This window comes from Budorcas taxicolor, chromosome 18 (genome assembly GCF_023091745.1).
Source record: "Budorcas taxicolor isolate Tak-1 chromosome 18, Takin1.1, whole genome shotgun sequence".
NCBI classification, from domain to species: Eukaryota; Metazoa; Chordata; class Mammalia; order Artiodactyla; family Bovidae; genus Budorcas; species Budorcas taxicolor.
In genome coordinates, this window is record NC_068927.1 from 9,432,995 (window position 1) to 9,456,495 (window position 23,501).

Sequence of the window (23,501 nt, forward strand, 5' to 3'; positions counted from 1 at the left end):
TTGACAGGCTGACTTCTGCTTCTTGTCATAAACACGGCCCTCCTCACGTCCTCCTCTGTGCCTTTTCACCCTCCTCTCTGGCCTGTCTGGAGGCCTCTTTCTCCCCTTGATGGCCCCAAGGCTTTTGCACTTGCTGTTCCATCTGCCTGCAGAGCTCCTCCAACAACCAGCCACACAGCTCACTCTTCCTCCCCCAAGAATTGGCTCAAATGCCACCTTCTCTCAGGCCTCCTCTCCATTCCCCTCGGCCCCCACCCATTCCCAGCCTGCTCCCTATTCACCGCTACTAGCTTCCTAACTTTGCTCCCTTTTCTCCTCAGCACTTGCCACTTTTTAACATTTTCTGTGATTTTCCTGTTGCCTGTCTCTCCCAGCTATGAAGGACACTTCCTACTGGCAGGAATTTTTGGTTAAAGCTCTATCCCCTGTTCCTAAAAAAGTGCCTAGCACTAATGGGTGCTTAGTAATTTGATACATGAATAGGTAAATGAGTGATTCACTTACTATTGCTATCAAAAGATCAAAATACTCTAGCCAAGAAAGGAGAGAGAACACTAATTTTTAAAAACCTTAAAACATGTTTAAATGTACACTTAAGAGAAAATCCTCTTGTTGAAATACTCTGCAGAATGCCTGAAAAATTTGGGTGTTTCACCTACAAATCATAATTCTGGCTAAAATTATGATGCTGAAAATTCACTAAGTTGTACTTTTGTGTTTGCTTAATACTTTGTTGTGCTGTTTTTATTTTTATTAAAGTGCCAAAAAGATGGATGAAACTCTTGCTGAGTTTTTCAGGAGGACCATCTTGAAAATCCCAATGACGGAAATGATGACAATCCTAAAAACCTGGAATTTTTTGTCTGAAAATCAACTGCAGACCGTAAACTTTCGGCAGAGAAAGGAATCTATTGTTCAGGACTTGGTTCTGCTTTGTGAGGTAACGTGTTCAAAGTGATTAACATTGAATATCATGCTACACTTAGGTTTTCCTCTCTCTTTCCTTTCCTTAGCCCAAAAGAGATTTAAGTAGCTCTAGGCTATGACATGAGGAGGACTCTGTCCCACTATAGTGGAAAAGGTGCTAATTTTTAATTGGATTTTTCAACTTGCAAAGAATGCTTATAAATTAGGGAGGAAAAAAAAAAGTGAATACCAAGGGAGAAGAAACAGACGAAGAAGTTAAAATAGTTAGCAGTATTCTTTTCTTAACTCTCAGATTGTGAAAGATGAAAAGATAATACTCAGATATATTGATCAAATTATGCAGAAAGACACTCTCTTTCACATGTATTTATTTACTTATTTGCTTTTTATTTTAAAGTGATTTCACGCTTTCAGAAAAGTTGCAAGTATTGTGCAAAGAATTTTACTATACCCTTATATGCCCACTTGACTTCACATTCCAGGATGTCTGGCTCTAGGTGAGTGATCACACCATCGTGATTATCTTGGTCGTGAACATCTTTTTTGTATAGTTCTTCTGTGTATTCTTGTCACCTCTTCTTAATATCTTCTGTTTCTGTTAGGTCCATACCATTTCTGTCCTTTATCGAGCCCATCTTTGCATGAAATGTTCCGTTGTTATCTCTAATTTTCTTGAAGAGATCTCTAGTCTTTCCCATTCTCTTGCTTTCCTCTATTTCTTTGCATTGATCGCTGAGGAAGGCTTTTTTATCTCTCCTTGCTATTCTTTGGAACTCTGCATTCAGATGCTTATATCTTTCCTTTTCTCCTTTGCTTTTAAAAGCTTCTCTTCTTTTCACAGCTATTAGTAAGGCCTCCCCAGACAGCCATTTTGCTTTTCTGCATTTCTTTTCCATGGGGATGGTCTTGATCCCTGTCTTCTGTACAATGTCACAAACCTCATTCCATAGTTCATCAGGCACTCTATCTATCAGATCTAGTCCCTTAAATCTATTTCTCACTTCCACTGTATAATCATAAGTGATTTGATTTAGGTCATATCTGAATGGTCTAGTGGTTTTCCCTACTTTCTTCAATTTAAGTCTGAATTTGGCAATCAGGAATTCATGATCTGAACCACAGTCAGCTCCTGGTCTTGTTTTTGGTGACAGTATAGAGCTTCTCCATCTTTGGCTGCAAAGAATATAATCAGTCTGATTTCGGTGTTGACCATCTGGTGATGTCCATGTGTAGAGTCTTCTCTTGTGTTGTTGGAAGAGGGTGTTTGCTATGACCAGTGCATTTTCTTGGCAAAACTCTTGTTAGTCTTTGCCCTGGTTCACTCTGCATTCCAAGGCCAAATTTGCCTGTTACTCCAGGTGTTTCTTGACTTCCTACTTTTGCATTCCAATCCCCTATAATGAAAAGGACATCTTTTTGGGGTGTTAGCTCTAAAAGGTCTTGTAGGTCTTCATAGAACTGTTCAACTTCAGCTTCTTCAGCATTACTGTTTGGGGCATAGACTTGGATTACTGTGAAATTGAATGGTTTGCCTTGGAAATGAATAGAGATCATTCTGTCATTTTTGAGATTGCATCCAAGTACTGCATTTCGGACTGTTTTGTTGACCACGATGGCTACTCCATTTCTTCTAAGGGATTCCTGCCCGCAGTAGTAGATATAATGGTCATCTGAGTTAAATTCACCCATTCCATTCCATTTTAGTTCACTGATTCCTAGAATATCAACGTTCACCCTTGCCATCTCTTGTTTGACCACTTCCAATTTGCCTTGATTCATGGACCTGACATTCCAGGTTCCTTTGCAATATTGCTCTTTATAGCATCGGACCTTGCTTCTATCACCAGTCACATCCACAGCTGGGTATTGTTTTTGCTTTGGCTCCATCCCTTCATTCTTTCTGGAGTTATTTCTCCCCTGATCTCCAGTAGCATATTGATGGCACCTACTGACCTGGGGAGTTCCTCTTTCGGTATCCTATCATTTTGCCTTTTCATACTGTTCATGGGGTTCTCAGGGCAAGAATACTGAAGTGGTTTGCCATTCCCTACTCCAGTGGACCACGTTCTGTCAGACCTCTCCACCATGACCCGCCCGTCTTGGGTTGCCCCGCAGGCATGGCTTGGTTTCATTCAGTTAGACAAGGCTGTGGTCCTAGTGTGATTAGACTGACTAGCTTTCTGTGATTATGGTTTCAGTGTGTCTGCCCTCTGATGCCCTCTTGCAGCACCTACCGTCTTACTTGGGTTTTTCTTACCTTGGGCGTGGGGTATCTCTTCACGGCTGCTCCAGCAAAGCGCAGCCGCTGCTCCTTACCTTGGACGAGGGGTATCTCCTCACTGCCGCCCCTCATCACCTTGAACGTGGAGTAGCTCCTCTAGGCCCTCCTGTGCCCGCACAGCCACGACCAAGATATCTTCACCACCCAGATAATCACGATGGTGTGATCACTCACCTAGAGCCAGACATCCTGGAATGTGAAGTCAAGTGGGCCTTAGAAAGCATCATTAGGAACAAAGCTAGTGGAGGTGATGGAATTCCAGTTGAGCTACTTCAAATCCTGAAAGATGATGCTGTGAAAGTGCTGCACTCAATATGCCAGCAAATTTGGAAAACAGCAGTGGCCACAGGACTGGAAAAGGTCCGTTTTCATTCCAATCCCAAAGAAAGGCAATGCCAAAGAATGCTCAAACTACCGCACGATTGCACTCATCTCACATGCTAGTAAAGTAATGCTCAAAATTCTCCAAGCCAGGCTTCAGCAATACGTGAACCGTGAACTTCCAGATGTTCAAGCTGGTTTTAGAAAAAGCAGAGGAACCAGAGATCAAGTTGCCAACCTCCGCTGGATCATTGAAAAAGCAAAGAGAGTTCCAGAAAAACATCTACTTCTGCTTTATTGACTATGCCAAAGCCTTTGACTGTGTGGATCACGATAAACTGTGGAAGATTCTAAGAGAGATGGGAATACCAGACCACCTGACCTGCGTCTTGAGAAACCTATATGCAGGTCAGGAAGCATCAGTTAGAACTGGACATGGAACAACAGACTGGTTCCAAATAGGAAAAGGAGTACATCAACGCTGAATATTGTCACCCTGCTTATTTAACTTATATGCAGAGTACATCATGAGAAACGCTGGGCTGGAAGAAGCACAAGCTGGAATCAAGATTGCTGGGAGAAATATCAATAACCTCAGATATGCTTGAACATCAGGGAGTTCACGGTTCATGTATTACTGAAGCCTGGCTTGGAGAATTTTGAGCATTACCTTACTAGCGTGTGAGATGAGTGCAATTGTGTGGTAGTTTGAGCATTCTTTTGCATTTCCTTTCTTTGGGATTGGAATGAAAACGGACCTTTTCCAGTCCTGTGGCCACTGCTGAGTTTTCCAAATTTGCTGGCGTATTGAGTGCAGCACTTTCACAGCATCATCTTTCAGGATTTGAAGTAGCTCAACTGGAATTCCATCACCTCCACTAGCTTTGTTCCTAATGATGCTTTCTAAGGCCCACTTGACTTCACTTTCCAAGATGTCTGGCTCTAGACTAGTGATCACATCATCATGATTATCTGGGTTGTGAAGATCTTTTTTGTAAAGTTCTTCCATGTATTCTTGCCACCTCTTAATATCTTCTGCTTCTGTTAGGTCCATACCATTTCTGTCCTTTATCGAGCCCATCTTTGCATGAAATGTTCCCTTGGTATCTCTAATTTTCTTGAAGAGATCTCTAGTCTTTCCCATTCTCTTGTTTTCCTCTATTTCTTTGCATTGATCACGGAAGAAGGCTTTCTTATCTCTTCTTGCTATTCTTTGGAACTCTGCATTCAGATGCTTATATCTTTCCTTTTCTCCTTTGCTTTTCACCTCTCTTCTTTTCACAGCTATTTGTAAGGCCTCCCCAGACAGCCATTTTGCTTTTCTGCATTTCTTTTCCATGGGGATGGTCTTGATCCCTGTCTCCTGTACAATGTCATGAACCTCATTCCATAGTTCATTGGGCGCTCTATCTGTCACATCTAGGCCCTTAAATCTATTTCTCACTTCTACTGTATAATCATAAGGGATTTGACTTAGGTCATATCTGAATGGTCTAGTGGTTTTCCCTACTTTCTTCAATTTAAGTCTGAATTTGGCAATCAGGAGTTCATGATCTGAGCCACAGTCAGCTCCTGGTCTTGTTTTTGGTGACTGTATAGAGCTTCTCCATCTTTGGCTGCACAGAATAACAATCAGTCTGATTTTGGTGTTGACCATCTGGTGATGTCCATGTGTAGAGTCGTCTCTTGTGTTGTTGGAAGAGGGTGTTTGCTATGACCAGTGCATTTTCTTGGCAAAACTCTTGTTAGTCTTTGCCCTGGTTCATTCCGCATTCCAAGGCCAAATTTGCCTGTTACTCCAGGTGTTTCTTGACTTCCTACTTTTGCATTCCAGTCCCCTATAATGAAAAGGACATCTTTTTGGGGTGTTAGTTCTGAAAGGTCTTGTAGGTCTCCATAAAACCGTTCAATTTCAGCTTATTTAGCTTTACTGGTGGGGCATAGACTTGGATAACTGTGATATTGAATGGTTTGCCTTGGAAATGAATAGAGATCATTCTGTCGTTTTTGAGATTGCACTGAAGTACTGCATGTTCGAGCTGGTTTTAGAAAAGGCAGAGGAACCAAAGACCAAATTGCCAACATCCACTGGATCGTGGAAAAAGCAAGAGAGTTCCAGAAAAACATCTACTTCTGCTCTATTGACTATGCCAAAGCCTTTGACTTTGTGGATCACAATAAACTGTGGAAAATTCTGAGAGATGGAAATACCAGACCACCTCACCTGCCTCTTGAGAAATCTGTATGCGGATCAGAAAGCAACAGTTAGAATTGGACATGGAACAACAGACTGGTTCCAAATAGAAAAAGGAGTACGTCAAGGCTGTATATTGTCACCCTGGTTATTTAACTTTACATCATGAGAAACGCTGGGCTGGAAGAAACACAAGCTGGAATCAAGATTGCCGGGAGAAATATCAATAACTTCAGATATGCAGATGACACCACCCTTATGGCAGAAAGTGAAAAGGAGCTAAAAAGCCTCTTGATGAAAGTGAAAGTGGAGAGTGAAAAAGTTGGCTTAAAGCTCAACATTCAGAAAATGAAGATCATGGCATCCGGTCCCATCACTTCATGGGAAATAGATGGGGAAACAGTGGAAACAGTGTCAGACTTTATTTTTGGGGGCTCCAAAATCACTGCAGATGGTGACTGCAGCCATGAAATTAAAAGACGCTTACTCCTTGGAAGAATAGTTATGACCAACCTAGATAGTATGTTCAAAAGCAGAGACATTACTTTGCCGACTAAGGTCCGTCTAGTCAAGGCTATGGTTTTTCCTGTGGTTATGTATGGATGTGAGAGTTGGACTGTGAAGAAGGCTGAGCGCCAAAGAATTGATGCTTTTGAACTGTGGTGTTGGAGAAGACTGTTGAGAGTCCCTTGGACTGCGAGGAGATCCAACCAGTGCATTCTGAAGGAGATCAACCCTGGGATTTCTTTGGAAGGAATGATGCTAAAGCTGAAAGTCCAGTACTTAGGCCACCTCATGCGAAGAGTTGACTCATTGGAAAAGACTGATGCTGGGAGGGATTGGGGGCAGGAGGAGAAGGGGACGACGGAGGATGAGATGGCTGGACGGCATCACGGACTCGATGGACGTGAGTCTGAGTGAACTCTGGGAGATGGTGATGGACAGGGAGGCCTGGCGTGCTGCGATTCATAGGGTTGCAAAGAGTCGGACACGACTGAGCTACTGAACTGAACTCAGATATGCAGATGACATCACCCTTATGGCAGAAAGTGAAGAGGAACTCAAAAGCCTCTTGATGAAAGTGAAAGTGGAGAGTGAAAAAGTTGGCTTAAAGCTCAACATTCAAAAAACGAAGATCATGGCATCTGGTCCCATCATTTCATGGGAAATAAATGTGGAAACAGTGTCAGACTTTATTTTTTTGGGTCCAAAATCACTGCTGATGGTGACTGCAGCCAGGAAATCAAAAGACGCTTACTCCTTGGAAGAAAAGTGATAACCAACCTAGATAGTATATTCAAAAGCAGAGACATTACTTTGCCAACAAAGGTCCATCTAATCAAGGCTATGGTTTTTCCAGTGGTTATGTATGGATGTGGGAGTTGGACTGTGAAGAAAGCTGAGCACCGAAGAATTGATGCTTTTGAACTGTGGTGTTGGAGAAGACTGTTGAGAGTCCCTTGGACTGCGAGGAAATCCAGCCAGTCCATTCTGAAGGAGATCAGCCCTGAGATTTCTTTGGAAGGAATGATGCTAAAGCTGAAACTCCAGTACTTTGGCCACCTCATGCAAAGCGTTGACTCATTGGAAAAGACTCTGATGCTGGGAGGGATTGGGGGCAGGAGGAGAAGGGGACGACAGAGGATGAGATGGCTGGACGGCACCATTGACTCGATGGACGTTAAGTCTGAGTTAACTCCGGGAGTTGGTGATGGACAGGGAGGCCTGGCTTGCTGCGATTCATGGAGTCGCAAAGAGTCGGACACAACTAAGCGACTGAACTGAACTGAACTTGTATACCCAGTATACCCTTCCCTCATTCATTTTAAATAAATATGCTTTATGACCCAGCAGTTCCACTTCTGGATATTTACATATATATAAAACATTAAAAATAAGGAATTATATATGATATTATAATTGATAAACATTTTTATATATAGTTATATGTAAATGGTTACATATAAATAAAAATGTTAACTAGCATTACTTACACACACGAAATTGGAACTAACTATACTTATGAGATAAAAAATGATACATCCACTTAACAAAATATTCTTCGATCATTAAAAAGAATAAACTAGATCTTTATGTATAACATTAAAAGAAACTATATACTATGTGAACGTACAAATGTGTATGTATAGAGTAGTAGTTCTCAGCTGAGATGGTTTTGCTCCCAGAAGAGATGTTTCTGGTTGTCAAAACTGGGAGTGGGTGCTGCTGGCTTCCAGGGGATAGAGGCCAGGAATGTTCCTTACATTCTAGGACAGCTTCCACAAGACAGATGTATCTGACTCAAAATGTCCCTGAAGCCTGGTTGAGAAACCCTGGTATAGAGGAGGTCTGAAAGGATACCATTGATTGAAAAAACCAAACAGAAAGTTAAAAATGATCAATGAAGAGTAGATCGTGGGAGAACAGTTGTGAGAGCCTGTACTGGGACATGAATCAGAAGAGCGTAGTTGCAAGACATGTTGTCAGTACAGTATTGAGAGGGCCCTCATAGTTTGTCCTAAGCAACCCTAAAATGTGCTGTAGATGGAGTGGAACCAAACCTATCACCATAATTACTAAAAGTATTATTACATTCTCTTTCAGGAGAATCGTGCAAGGCTCAATGATGCAGCCCATTTAGACATCATTTGTAAGTCTTGGTGGTTTGTATTTACACTTAACCAGTCCAGTTTCATCAGAGAGGCAGTTTTGTATGTGATGGCTCAGATTTTAGAGTCAAGCTGACCTGGTTTCATATTTCAGCTCTGTCACTTAAAACCAGTCTTGTGTCGTTTGCCAAGTCACGTCACCTTTTTCTAAGCTTCAGACTTTTCCTAAATCAAATGGACATAATAACACCCTGTATTTCACAGGATCGTTGTGAGGGTTAAGTAAGATAAGACTTGAAAAGTTCTTATCACAGTAATTGGCACATAATAAGGACATAGTAAGTATTTGCTAGGCTTTGTATTATTGCTAACAGAATTTGAAAATATATTTCTGAGAATTTGTTATAATTACAGTGCCGCTTGTAAGGATAGCACTGACTGGACTTGCATGTGGTGTGGTCAAGGGGGTACTGAGTGAGAGAGGCAGGCATGGCTCCGCAGTCTGCATGTGCCACTAGAAGGAAGATGGACCCCTGACTAAGACAGTGGACACTAGAAGGGGACCAAGCTTGTCACAAAGATCATGGGTTAGTCTCAGATATGAACTATTCGAGGAAACATCAGCATTTGTACTTAATTCTTTGCCATTTATCATGAACTTCTGCATGGTGCTTAAAGGAATCATTATCCACAAAAAATGATTCCTCTCCATTATTATTATTATAACAACCTTATTCAGATATCATTTAGCAGGCCATCTGAATTCTGAAACACAGAACCAAGGAAGAATATATCAGAAAGAAACAAAACCTTTTGGATGCTATCTTTAAGGGCAGACATCACATTGTACCTGATTATACCTGTTTTAGACAAAACTAGATAATGAAGATTTCTCAGGCCATCGCCATAAACAGACTGGGATAGGGAGAGAACACCAAGGCACCAAAAAAGAAAAAAAGACAAGGGCAAGAAAAATAATAGTTCAAAGGCACAGCAGATTGGTGCCCTTGAGTGTTGGAGCCCACAGTCCCTCTTTTTGGGGTGCAGAGCACCTTGATCCTAGGTCCAAAGACACAGATGCAGATAGGGGTCAGCACAGGAACCGAGTAAAGCCAGGATGATGATGTGTTGGGACTGAGCTCAATAACTTACTGGATCCATTTTTAATCCAAGATACTCTTAAGTTTGTAACTCCTAAAGGGCGCCTTCTGTATCCTACATTCATCCATTCATTCAGTCAGTCATCAGATACATATATTTAATGCCAGCCAGTACTCTTGCCTGGAAAATCCCATGGACGGAGGAGCCTGGTAGGCTACAGTCCATGGGGTCGCAAAGAGTCGGACATGACTGAGCGACTTCCCTTTCACTTTTACGCGTTGGAGAAGGAAATGGCAACCCACTCCAGTGTTCTTGCCTGGAGAATCCCAGGGACGGGGGAGCCTGGTGGGCTGCCATCTATGGGGTCGCACAGAGTCGGACACGACTGAAGCGACTTAGCAGCAGCAGCAGCAGCAGCAGTGGCTAGACACTGGGAATAAGATGAACAAGACTAAGTCCAGTATCTCATGTGTACAAGCAAGTGTGCAGATGAACATCTAAATACATGCTGTAATGTCAGGAAGTGATAAGTGCCATGAAGGAAACTAGAGCAGGGCGGGATGTTGTTATTGTTGTTCAGTTGTTAAGTCACGTCCGACTCTTTGTGACCAGGCCTCCCTGTCCATCACCAGCACCCAGAGCTTGCTCAAACTCATGTCCATTGAGTCAGTGATGCCATCTAACCATCTCATCCTCTGTTGTCCCCTTCTCTTCCTGCCTTCAATCTTTCCCAGCATCAGGGTCTTTTCTAATGAGTTGACTCTTCGCATTAGGTGGCCAAAGTATTGGAGCTCCAGCTTCAGCATCAGTCCTTCCAATGAGTATTCAGGGTTGATTTCCCTTAGGATTGACTGGTTTGATCTCTTGAAGTCCAAGGGACTCTCCAGAGTCTTCTCCAATACCACAGTTCGAAAGCATCAATTCCTTGGTGCTCAGCCTTCTTTATGGTCCGGCTCTCACATCCTTACATGACTACTGGAAAAACCATAGTGGGATGGAGGCTTCAATTTGGGTAGAGTGCTCAGGGAGGCCTTTCTGCATGGTGGTGTTTTAGAAGAGACCATAATGAGGTGCCCAAGGAGCTAGGAGAAGAGTGCAGAATAAGCAAAGTCGATGGAAACACCAGTGCCGGGAACACGTCATCGCTGGCTTCTGGAGAGATGCAGCACTCTGGAGTAGACCTGTATGGACAGAATAAATGGTCTAAGAATGAAGGCTAAATCTCTACTATGTTGAGTAATTCATTATAACCCGTTTTATTGGAGTAAATTTAATCCATTGAAAATTTATATTTCAAATAAAAATCTGCATAACTTAATTTGTAAATTACTGTTACTTTCTCCACGTTCACATTATTAAAAATATGTACTTACAAGCCCGTTGCTTGAAAGTTCTCTGACATGCAGTAATAAGCTCTTTCTCCCTCCCTCAGATACTCAGTTTCATCGGCACCAGAAAATTTGGGATGTTTTTCAGATGAGTAAAAGACCAGGTAATGTTTCTCATTTTAAACCAAACACTTGTATTTGATATTTGGGCAATTTAAAAAGGAATAGCAGCATGTTCCTCTTAAGTCTCTTCTTTCCAAATGAAATGATTATTACTCATGTATAGAAAAGTGAGAAATATATTTGGTGATGCTGAGTCAGAGATACTGGCAGTGTTTGTGTGATTCGATCATTATTGTTCTTACCTTCAGGGTCTTTGCAAATGTATTGAAGACAGTGTAGCTCCCTTGATTTTTCTTGATTTTTCTTTTCACTTTGACAGGTGACAACATTGATCTTTTTGATATGGAAGAATTCAAAAGTTCATTCAAGAAAATTCTTCAGAGAGCATTAAAAAATGTAAGAATAGAATTTATCTGAATTTCCATGAGGTTCAATTTCACGGCACCCGTGCACTGAAAATTCATCACTACCTTGTTTTTTTAATTTGCAAGAATTTCAGTTAGTAATATTCCATACTATTCTACTCAATATCAAAGACAAACTCTGCTCATTGTAAAAACGTTCTGCTCCCCTTACCTTTCAATTCAGGGGTTCTGCTTCTTCCTCAAGAGCAGCACTGCCCGGTAGGACTCTGCACTGATGGAAATGTTCTAGATCAGAAATGTCCAGAACACAGCCAAGTAGCTACATGTGGCTGCCAAGAACCTGAAGTGTGGCTGGTTTGACTGAGAATCTAAAAATGATCATCTTATTTAACAATAATGAATTTTACCTAAATGGCCCTGGGTGGCTCATGCCTGCAGTTGATTCTCAAACTCCTTGACTTGTCTCTCCATCCCCTTCAGTCCAGTTTAGTCATGTCCAACTCTTTGCGACCCTGTGGACTGCAGCACACCAGGCTTCCCTGTCCTTCACCAACTTCTGGAGCTTGCTCAAACTCATCCATTGAGTCAGTGATGCCATCCAACCATCTCATCCTCTGTCATCCCCTCTCCTGCCGGCATCAGAGTCTTCCAATGAGTCCTTTGCATCAGGTGGCCAAAGTATTAGAGTTTCAGCTTCAGCATCAGTCCTTCCAATGAATGTTCAGGGTTGATTTCCTTTAGGATTGACTGGTTTGATCTCCTTGCAGTCCAAGGGACTCTCCAGAGACTTCTCCAACACCACAGTTCAAAAGCATCAATTCTTCAGCACTCAAATTTCTGTATGGTCCATCTGTCACATCCATACATGACTAATGGAAAAACCACAGCTTTGACTAGATGGACCTTTGTTGGTAAAGTAATGTCTCTGCTTTTTAATATGCTGTCTAGGTTGGTCATAGCTTTTCTTTCAGGGAGTAAGCATCTTTTAATTTCACGGCTGCAGTCACCATCTACAGTGATTTTGGAGCCCAAGAAAATAAAGTCTCTCACTGTTTCCATTGTTTCCCCATCTATTTGCCATGAAGTGATGGGGCCGGATGCCATGATCTTAGTGTTTTGAAAGTTGAGTTTTAAGGTTTTTCACTGTCCTCTTTCACTTCCATCAAGAGGCTCTTCAGTTCCTTTGCCTTCTGCCGTAAAGGTGATGTCACCTCCATCCCCTTACCTCATCCTTTAGTCTGGAGCTGGTCCTGCTTTCTACTCAGGCACCTGTCACCGAATATGTTCCCTCATCTCCTTTCTTACAACGACCCTTCTGTGTGCTGTGCATTCATCTCCTACATCCTCATCCAACTTTTCTGCTCTGTTTTTCTTTGTTCTCTTTTGTATCTTTACTCCCTTCCCTCTTCTGCTTCCTACTCTACTGCTTATAAACATGCTTAATTCTCAGAGAAAATACATCCTTTCCCCGGGCTTATCCTCAAGCCCTGTTTTTTCTGCCACAAGACTCTTGGAGGGAAATATTTCTTCTTGTTCCCGCTGTGCCCCCCCACATGGAAGGAATCCCACCAGCCCCTCCCTATTGTCCCCTTTGCTTGTCTCCAGCAGGAGCACAAGCTTAGCCTGAGTTAGCAGCTGCCTGCAGAAAGCACCTACTCTGGTCTACTCTAGGGGCCGGCTCTGCCCTAGCAGGGAGACCACTCACAGTGGTCCTGCCAGTGACTGTGTAGGCAACTCTTCCTGCTTCTGGTTTTGGTGTCAGGGGGGCCACTTGCCTAGAGCAAACTCCTCATTCCATTAATCATTAGTTTTTAAAACATTTTCATAACCCTTAAGACAAGTCAACCCTACCCCCAGTTATTTTTCTTTGTCAGAAATGTCCTAACCATTCCTCCAGATGAACCTTAGAATCATTTTATCAGGTTTACAAAACAGAACAAAATCTTCAGCCTTTTGAGGGGGAACGTATTTAATTTATAAATTAATTCAAAGAAAACTGAACCAAAAGAAGATTTCTCTCTTTTATTATTATTATTTAAATTTTTTGAATAAGTTGTTATTTTGGATTATATTATTTGAAAACTCTTGTTACCATGAAATTGTGAACTCTGCAGAGGTTATAGGAGAGTCCTGTGTGGACTGTGGGTATATTGCATGCACCTGCTTTCTTTTATAAAAGAAAAAACAAACATAAGCCTCATAGGCACAGAATCCATGGCCACTTCTCCAGGAATGTTGTAGATATATGGTCTGGACCCTTCTGGAAGCAGCCTTCTCATGAAGCTCAGACTGACTGGCCGACTCCTCTTTCAAAACTGCAGTCAGCACACCCACCCTACTTCACCCAAAACAAAGGTAGAGAGCATCTCTCTCGGGTCCAGTTCAGAGTTTATGTGCATCTTCCTTCCCAGCACCTTCTCCTCACTTGACAGTCTTTCCTGTCCCTCTTTCAGGCAGCAGAGATTTCTGTTCTCTGAACCCTAGGCCACCCCTACCATGCAAGGAGAAAAAGCGCCTAAAACATTCACATTTCCTCCTACTTTGATGCCCTTGTATTTCAGTTGTTAGATCTCTTCTTATCTCTACCATGGTCCGAAAGGGTTTGCCTCGTGAATGAATTTCAGGCACACTAGCAGGGGCTGGTGGAGAAGGAAATGGCACCCCAGCCCAGTGTTCTTGCCTGGAGAACCCCACGGAGCCTGGCATGGGGTCGCAAGGAGTCAGACACGACCTAGCGACTGGACAGCAGCAACAGCACGGGGCTGGGGGACAGAGGAGCTTTTCCACTGGTCACATCTGTCCTGCTTGAAAGGCCAGCCGGAGAGGGACATGCTGTGTGCGCTGCAGGTTTTAGATGAGGATAAACAGGTAAAGGCCTTGGGTCTTCTCTGTCTGCCCTGTCCCTCTACTCTGAGCTGACCAGCACGTCCTCATCCCTTTCCTCAACCAACTGAGGTCTCCTGGCTTATCTTTACCTTCCTCTGCATAACTTAACTAGTGGCTAGTTAACCCCACTTTCCCAAAGGCTGAGGATGGCGACATCATGCCAAGTAGTATCTCCCGGTGCCCAGGACTGAAGAGTGACTCAGTGGCTGCTCTAGGACAGGTGTCTTAACCTTTTTGTGGCAATGATGCTTTTGCTGTTAGTGAAGCTTATGGACCACTTCTCAGAAGTGTGTTTTTAAATGCTGTAAAGTAAACTCTACAGAATCACAGGGGAAACAAATGATACTAAAAATAGTTACTATGATGGCATTAAGATGGCAAACTGATGCAGTAATGCATGTGCTTTATTAACACAATAAATAATCTCATAATGGGTCTAAAAACAACTAGCTTCAAAGTGCTAATAGGTATAATTGATATTCTTGAGACTCATGCAACAATTGTAATGTGATAAAAATACTTGAGATTTCTGTGGACAACAAAATAACATCCTAAAATTCTACTGTCTTGATGCCTACTTTCACAATTGAAGGAGATGCTAAATGTCACTTACAAATAAGGGATTGAACCCAGGTGTCCTACATTGCAGGCAGATTCTTTACTCTCTGAGCCATCACAGAGGCCCACAAGTAAAGATGAACTATCCACCCCCCCCCCAAGTCCATAGATGCCCTGAATTCTAACCATTGACTTGAGGTTAAGAACTCCTGCCCAGAACCACGGGGGAGAGAAGCTGGTATGAGAGGGCACAGGAAGTGTAACTGGGGAGTGCTGGGTGGAGAGTGTGTGTGTGTGTGTGTGTGTGTGTGCACGCGCGCGTGTGTGCGCGTGTGTGTGTGTGCACGTGTGTGTGAGAGAGGATTAACTGCACATCTTATCAGATAAAACTTCAAAATAGAAAGTTCTTGGGAAAACTTACAAAGAGACAAACTAAAAACTATGTTTCAGTTGTTAAAAGTTAGCCCATTTTCTGTCCCTTTCTACTATTTTTTTCAGGACAAAGGCCAAGAAATTATTGAAAATTTGTGATGTCATACATTGATTGTGGGATTTAAATTTTTTTTTTCCTTCCAAAAGTCTTTACAAGGCATGGATGTATCTTTACAAAGCAACCATAAAACACTTTTCCAGAGATTTCCCAAATCACTGTAATGAGAAGTAGGAGAAAAACTGCCAGATTTCAGCCAGACAGTGACATCCTTCACCCCTAAAAAGCATCAGTTGTTGGTGCAACATGATATGTTAATTAGAGAACTTATGTCTTTTTTTTTAATAAGGTGACAGTCAGCTTCAGAGATGCTGAGGAGAACTCGGTATGGATTCGAATTGCCTGGGGAACACAGTATAAAAAGCCAAACCAGTACAAACCTGCTTACGTGGTGTACTATTCCCAAACTCCATATGCCTTCACTTCGTCCTCCCAACTGAAGAGCAATCTACCCCTTCTGGGTCAGGTATGGAACCAACTACTATAAGCGGTATTGTTGTTCAGTTGCTAAGTTGTGTCCGACTCTTTGCAACCCCATGGACTGCAGCACACCAGGCTTCTCTGTCTTCCACTATCTCCTGGAGTTTGCTCAAGTGCCTGTCCATTGAGTCGGCAATGCTATCTACCCATCTCATCCTCTGGTGCCCTCTTCTTTTGCCTCAATCTTTCCCAGCATCAGGGTCTTTTCCAATGAGTCAGCGCTTGCATTATCCTTATCTCAGGGCCATGTAGGTTTAAACTCCTCAGTATCATTTGATGTAAACTACCACCCATAATTCTTGATCTCTTAAAATAAAAGAGCAGGAAGTACTATTATTCTGCAAGTGAGAGCACGGCATCAGCATTGGTTTAGAACTCTCCATTAGTGTCTCGAAATCGAGAAGTAATGCATAATTGAGGTAAAAATCCAACCAACGAAGTCTCTAACCAATCTTTTAAGACTTCATACCCCTTTTTCCCAGTCCCACTCACCCAAAGTAACTGCTTTTAACAGTTTTGCTGGTTCTTTTTGGAAGATGTTTTATTACAGAAACCAGAGTGGTGTATAGGGTCTATAATTTGCTTTTTCTATTTGCATTTTTGTATGGCAGTGTCATTGTAGTATTAACAACTAATCATCAAAAATGGTAACATTTGAGTATTCATCCTTTATTCTTAACTCTCACCTTAATTTATCATAATCCCTAACTTTAAATGGGGTCACTCTGGGGCTTCCCTGGCCGTCCAGTGGTTAAGACTCCGCACTGCAGGGGCCATGGGTTCAGTCCCTGGGTGGGGAACTGACATCCTGCCTGCCGTGTAGTTTGACCAAAAAAAAAAAGGATCTCTTTTCTAAAAATGCTACAAAAGACCTTGCTTTTCTGCGGATCTTAACGCCACTAGCCACTGTTTGTGTTTCTCAAGCTGAGTAACAGAACATGAGATTTAATTGTTCTGGATTTCTTTTCACTTTTAAGTAGAAATTATTCACTGATTACAACTCCTACATTTTTTCTGAACAAGTATTATAAATAAAGGGATAGACACAGTAATGCTATTAATAATCTTGCTAATTTTCACTTCAAGGCACTGACAGTTGCTAGCAAACACCATCAGATTGTGAAAATGGACCTCAGAAGCCGATATCTGGACTCTCTTAAGGCTATTGTTTTTAAACAGTATAATCAGGTAAGCCCATCAATGACTCTATTTAAACCCGAGTCTCCATTTTCTCTTCATGCATAATTTAGAAGTTGAGGAGGTGGGAAAGTCTACCTCCAACAACAGGAGATCACATCAGATGTCCCTGAAGTGGAGAAGGTTTTCAGCAAACATGATAGGAAATAAGATAATTCCTCACTTTCATCTTTTCATAATTGTATTGTGTTTATACTGCCCATCAGTCATTGGAGTGTATGTTATAGGGCCCCTGTTTCCTAATCAGCTATTCCAATCAGAATTTATTTTCTCTTCAGAGTAACTTGACATTATCTTTTGAAGCTGATTATATTATTCTTTTATGCAAGAGAGAAGCAGAATTTTTTGTCCCACTAGTCAAGTAAGTGATATAGGAATTAAAAGAGGAAGCATTGGTTTATGAATTCCCACAGTTTATTTGTCAAAATTATTTGAGTGTATTGACAGAAAACAACAAAATCCTGTAAAGCAATTATCCTTCAATAAAAAAATAAATTAAAAACAAGGTTTTATTTACATGTTTCAGCTATTTACTTTTCACTTGGCAAACATGAAACATTTTTAATACTGAATTTTACTGAGGGCAAATTAATGGTAATTTGTTCGACTGAGTTTCAATAAAATGAGCTCTGCATTTGAATGTTAAAAAAAAAATTATTTGAGTGTGGAACTTCCCTAGCAGTTAGTGGTTAAGACTTCACTTCCAAAGCAATGGGCATGGGTTCAATCCCTGGTCAGGAAACTAAGATCCCATGTGCAATGTTGTGTGAGTCAAAAAAATAAAAAATGTTCCTGGTCAAATATCAAGGCATATTATACTGGGCCAATTTGGTACAAAGGGTATAACCATAATTCCTCATAACTTCATGAGGTGTGTCTAGTGTACTAGGAGTAAACCAAAAACCTATTAAGAAAAAAAAATTTGAATGTATTATTTTCCTTTTAATGATAATGGATCTAGCCATGCTCCAAGGCTCAGGGTTGTTGTTGTTGTTGTTTTTTCCCCTCTGCATGGCATCTGTGTGCTCATATGTTCAGACTCCTATAGAATTGTTAAGACTGTATATCTTTGAGCCCCTAGGTATGTTCTACTTATATATTTTCATCTGTTCTAAGTAGAAAGAAGTGATGGCTTTCTGCAAGCTACTCTTTAAGGAAAACAAGCTTAACATTAAGAAGTTGCATACATATATGTTCCCGTATGTAAAACAGATAGCCAGTGGGAACTTGCTGTTATGATGCAGGTAGCTCACACCTGGTGCTCTGTATCAACCTGGAGAGGTGGGATGGGTGGGAGGTGGGAGGGAGGTTCAGGAGGGAAGGGACATATGTATACCCATGGCTGATTCATGTTGATGTATGGCAGAAACCAACACAATATTGTAAAGCAATTATCCTCCAATTAAAAATAATTTTTAAAAAAAGTTAGGTAATGATTTCGCCCCATAGCACCTTCCCTCTTACCTACCAGCCTCCTACCAAATTGCTATTAATATCAACAGTTCTGCTATGATTAGTTGCATTTCTAGAAAAACTCGTCAAACACTTGATTATAAAAACAGTGCCTTCAGTAGGGGAAAGTGAGTGAAGAAGTCAGGGAGATTTACACTTACAGCAGGAAAGTTATTTTTCTGTAAGCAATGTCAGTGAGGTTTTTTTCCCACAGTTATAAAGACATAAAGCTGCAGCATCACATTGTAAAGGCTGCCTTTGATTTCTCTAGCTTTTGGCTCAGCAGCTATAGTTCTTCCAGATACATTTTTATGTTAACAAGGTACAGAGTTCCTCAAACAAAGCAGCCTTGTTGCTGGCCCCGGCAGTCTCTGTCAATATCGCTCTAGGAGAAATGCTCAACTCCGTCTGTATAGGGCCTCAAATATCTGTGTTGGGAAAAACGAAAAATAAGATTTGCCATACTTTTGTGCACTAAAACCAATTAACATCTATACTTTGAGGTGATAAAATTAGGAAAGCATTCACTTTTTTCTGTTTTCTTTTTCCTAGAGCTTTGAAACTCACAACTCTACTACATCTCTACAAGAAAGAAGCTTTGGGCTAGATATAAATAGTATGTGTATTTTAAGATAAAAACTGAAATTTGGAAGGACATTCCTTTTCAGATTTCTCTCACCCAGTAAAACATTTCTGTACCAGGATTGTGATTCAAAAGTATCTCCTGTTTTCAGAAAACTGAAAAGTAAATTTCTGTTGAAGTGGGGAAGCTAAGCTAATATAGGTCTCCTTTAGAATTTGCTAGAATGGCATCTAATCATAACCACAACCAAACCAAAAAATTAAATAATTTAACTGAGCATTTCTTTTGTGCCAGGCGCCATACTAAGGGGTTTATATGTATCATTTCCTTAATCTTCACAGCAGTCCCATGAACAAGCTCTTTTCATGAGAAAAGAGGGGTAGAAAACTAGGTTTCAGAGAGGTTTAGTAACTTGCTGAGCAGAATCACATAACTAGGAATCAGCAAAGCCAGAAGAAAAAACCGAATCTGAGCCTGGAGCCCAGGATCGTAATGCACTGGGTAAATTGCTTCCCAAGTACTTTATTGCACTTCGTGGGTATTTCGCTTTTTACACATTGAAGGTTTGTGGCCACCGTGTATTGAGCAAATCTGTGGGCACCATTTTCCCAGTAGCACTGGCTCAGGTCGTGTCTCTGCCACAGTTTCTCACAATGTTTCAGACTTTTTCATTTTTGTTACGGTGATCAGTGATCTTTGACGTTACTATTGTAAAAGATTACAACTTGCTGAAGGCTCAGATGATGGTCAGCATTTTTTAGCAGTAAAGGACTTTCTAATTAAGCATGTATATTGTCCTCTTAGACCTAATACTGTTGCACATGTAATAGACCACAGCATGTTATAAACATAACTTTCATATGCACTGGGAAACCAAAAGACTCAGGTGAGTCACTTCATTGCAGTGGTATAGAACTGTACCCACTTATTCCTGAGGTGCGCCTGTACTCAGAATCATGACCATATCACCATTCATAGTTGACATGAGTCCATCCATAGAAAACCCAAGAAAATAGAATATGAAACTACTAATGCAGATCAGAAAGTTCAGAAAAAGTGGTGGGGTATAATATACTATAAAAATGGAAATGTTCCTCCTCCTTGGCAGTGACTTAGCAGTAAAATGAAATGGTACAGCCATTATGAACTAAACCATGACTTTCCAATGGCATAGGAACTAATATTGATTTCATGTTAAGTAAAGAAAGCAGGGTACAAAATTGTGTCTATTTTATAAACCCAGCCTTAAAAATACATATCTTTTTATTCAGTGAAAAAAAGGGTTAGACAAATGTATTAAAATGTTAACAGTATTTAGCTTTGTGTGGTAGGATTATGAGTGATTTTTATCTTCTTTCTTATCAGCCTATATTTCTAACTTTCTACTTTGTAAGAAATTATTACAATCAAGTGAAAAAGCAGTAAATGCTATTTCAAAATTATATGAGCAAGTTAAAAGATTAGGAATGAAAGGATGATACTTTGTGGATGAAATACATTCCTAACAGCTGGTTTCTCTTAAAATCTTCCATCTATAGTGGATTCAAGGATCATTCATGAAAACAAAGTTGAAAAAGAAAGAGTGCAAAGAGTGACTCAAGAAATTTTTGGAGACTATCCTCAACCAAGACTAGAATTTGCACAATATAAGGTAGGATGTTGCTATAAACTAACTACAAGTTATCAATATTTTTTAAAAATAACTAAAATTTCAAGTGGAAAACAATTCAAAGAAACTTATGTCATTCATTTGTCACTTTAATTTTGTAAAATTTATGAGTTAAAATAGACTTCCTTATCTTATTTAGTAAGTTCCTCTGTTGCAAAGGACAACCTTTGGAAATTTTGAATTTGCCTTTCATTTCACCTTTTACATTAATCTAGTTATGTGTAACCAGCTGTGAGCTAGATATTTTTGAGGAAAAAAAAAATTGTATGCTTCTAGCCCATCCACACCTAGAATAGTGTTTGTACATGGTCAGTGCTCATAAATACTTATTGGACAAAAGATTAAAGAAATCAGTCATTATATAGCCCAGTTGGCATCACATAGGGAAAAAAACAGTCACCTGCAAACCTGGCTCATTCCAGAAGTGAGTCACTGCCCACCAGGAAAGCCATATGGGGGGCAAGCCCTTGGCCACCATTAGCAAAATTCAAGATTTATGTCATGACCACTCTAATACTCATATTCATAACACTCTCCTCCCTTCAAACCTTCCAATAAAATTCTTCATGCTTAGAATTTTCTGCAGCTACAGGCCACACTTGAAGTCTATCAGTGATCTGCTTAGTCAGGCCCAACACCTGTTTGGTTTGGTTTGTTTTTAGTGGGAAAAGTTGATTTGACACCTTTCAAGTTAAGTTCCCTGAATGGCGGGTTTTAACCCAGTTCTTTTCAATATACCCTAAGACAGTCATTCTCCAAGTGTGGCCTCTGGGTCAGCAGCATCACCATCACCTGGGAATGGGTAAGAAATGTAGATTCTTGGCCCCCGTAATCCTACTGAATAGGGGATTCTGGAGGTGGGTCCCAGCCATCTGTTCTCACAAGCCCACAAGCTGATTCTGCATAGAGAACCGCTGGTCTAGGACCCATAAGATTCAACCCACAAAACTTCCCTTTATACACATCTGCGATTGTGTCTATTCTCTAAGTCAAGGCACACGTTTATTCATGCCTGCTACTAAACTCCCCCTACCTCTTGTACTTTGAAAAGTGCCAAACCTTCAGGAAACATGCATGAAGACTTCAGTGAGCATCCATTTCCCCTTTGCTTCAAAATGCGCTCATTGTTACCATTTAGCCACATTTGCTTTCTTTTCTCTTTATTTGTTCTGAGCCATCCGAATTATCGGCAGACATTACTCACCCTCTGCATTGCTTCATGCATGAGTGCTTCAGCATTCTGCCTCTAAATTTTAAGAATCATTTTAAGCAAAAAGGAAAAAGTTGAAGTTAGAATCTAAGAGCCCAGTGCCTATTGAAGTAGCGATCCTTGGATATTTGATGATATGAGGAACTGCTATTAATTGTCTTAGGTGTGGTAATGTGGAGGTGAAGTTTAGAAAAAATCCTTTTTAGGTATATATCGATATATTTACAAGCAAGATACCATGGTGTCTTGGATTTGCTTCAAAACAATCCAGTGGATACGGGCAGTAGGGAACAGGAGGTGGGGTAGTAGATGGAACAAGACCGGTGATTGTTTCAGCTGAGTGATATGTACGGGGGACTCCTTACACTGTGCTCCTTCTGTATGTTTCTTAAGTTTTCTATAAGTTAAATTGTGGTAGTGACCCAAAACACATGAGATTTTTTTACACTGAAATGACAGATTACGAAAAATAGTGCTCATTTTCCATTCAGAATGTAAACCTAATGCTCAAGTAAAGGACATCCTGAGGGCAGGATCTCCTGCATGTCAGGCACTGTGCACCCTCAGCATTTTGTGTGCGATATTGCTGATATCCTGGTTTCCCCTAGTGTTTGCAATTAGCAATTTAAATGGTTCCCACTCCCATTCATCCCTGTGTTTCTTGATAACAAGAATTAGTGAAACACATAATCCTGTCTCTTTATATTTTGCCATTGCAATTGATGTATTTAATAGTCATTTATAAATATATTTGATGGCAGCTTGAAACGAAATTCAAAAGTGACTTAAACAGGGGCATCCTGGCTGAGAGAGAAGAGCCCCTCCGGTGCCTGGTAAAGTTCTCTAGCCCGCATCTTCTGGAAGCACTAAAATCCCTGGCCCCAGCCGGTAAGTGGTCAGCTTATTTCACCAGTGGGAATTAACAACACACTACATTTGACCCTCCCTATGCTGACTAATTGCCTCTCAACTTTCTCATGGCTCCAGCCTGCTATTCCATCATGCCTCGTTTTGAAAATACTCTGTTTCACTTAAGGAGGGTCCATGATCCACCCTCTAATCTTGGCCATTTTTAAACTGATGTTTCATTTTCTTTTCTTCTTTTTTTAAATTTTAGGTATTGCAGATGCACCACTTTCTCCACTGCTCACTTGCATACCCAATAAGGGAAGGAATTATTTTAAAATTAGAGATAAATAAGCTATATGTGGTTTTTGTTAAGTACAGCATCCTTCACTGTATTGCATGTAAATTTTAGTTAATGACTAGCTGGAGAACTTCTATCTACAAAACTTGTTTTAGAAATTCATCCTTGATATTGAAGATTTGGAAATGTTCAATGTAATTCTTGGGACTGATTCTTTCCTCCTGCCGCAAAGCATAGCAGTCGTGGGACTAAGATGTGACAGGATGTCTTTTCTCTCACTCCTGTCTCTCCTCAATCCCAGAGAGGTCTGATTCCATTGGGATTTTCTCTTAATCCTTGGATCACAGGAAGAAGCACCAAGAAACTACACCGAACTCAAAATTTTCTAAGAGAAGCATAAAATTGGTCCATTCAAAGGGCACAATTGGGCCCATTAAGTTATTATTGCAGGAGGTAGCCTACTAGGTGATTCAGTTATATAATGATTTCATTGTAAATATGATATTTCTCATAATATGTTTTATCACATATATGGCATTCAAACTGACCGATAATATACCAATTTGTAAATAAAGATATT

General features: G+C 40.8%; 1 protein-coding gene across 1 annotated transcript; it reads left to right on the plus strand.

Moving 5' to 3' along the window:
- Positions 1-769: 769 nt before the first annotated feature.
- CENPN (centromere protein N) lies at positions 770-22,974 on the plus strand. Its single transcript, XM_052656539.1, has 10 exons — positions 770-940; positions 8,328-8,373; positions 10,866-10,925; positions 11,204-11,280; positions 15,473-15,649; positions 16,750-16,851; positions 18,865-18,928; positions 20,434-20,546; positions 22,536-22,662; positions 22,892-22,974. Exons 1-10 carry the CDS (start codon positions 770-772, stop codon positions 22,972-22,974), a joined length of 1,020 nt encoding a protein of 339 aa, XP_052512499.1.
- The last annotated feature ends 527 nt before the right edge of the window (positions 22,975-23,501 follow it).

Coding starts and splice junctions, on each gene's coding strand:
- CENPN (XM_052656539.1), top strand. CDS start 770: ATGGATGAAACTCTTGCTGAGTTTTTCAGGAGGACCATCTTGAAAATC. Junction 15,650..16,749: donor ATCTACCCCTTCTGGGTCAG/GTATGGAACCAA, acceptor TTTCACTTCAAG/GCACTGACAGTTGCTAGCAA. Junction 18,929..20,433: donor CTTTGGGCTAGATATAAATA/GTATGTGTATTT, acceptor TTCCATCTATAG/TGGATTCAAGGATCATTCAT.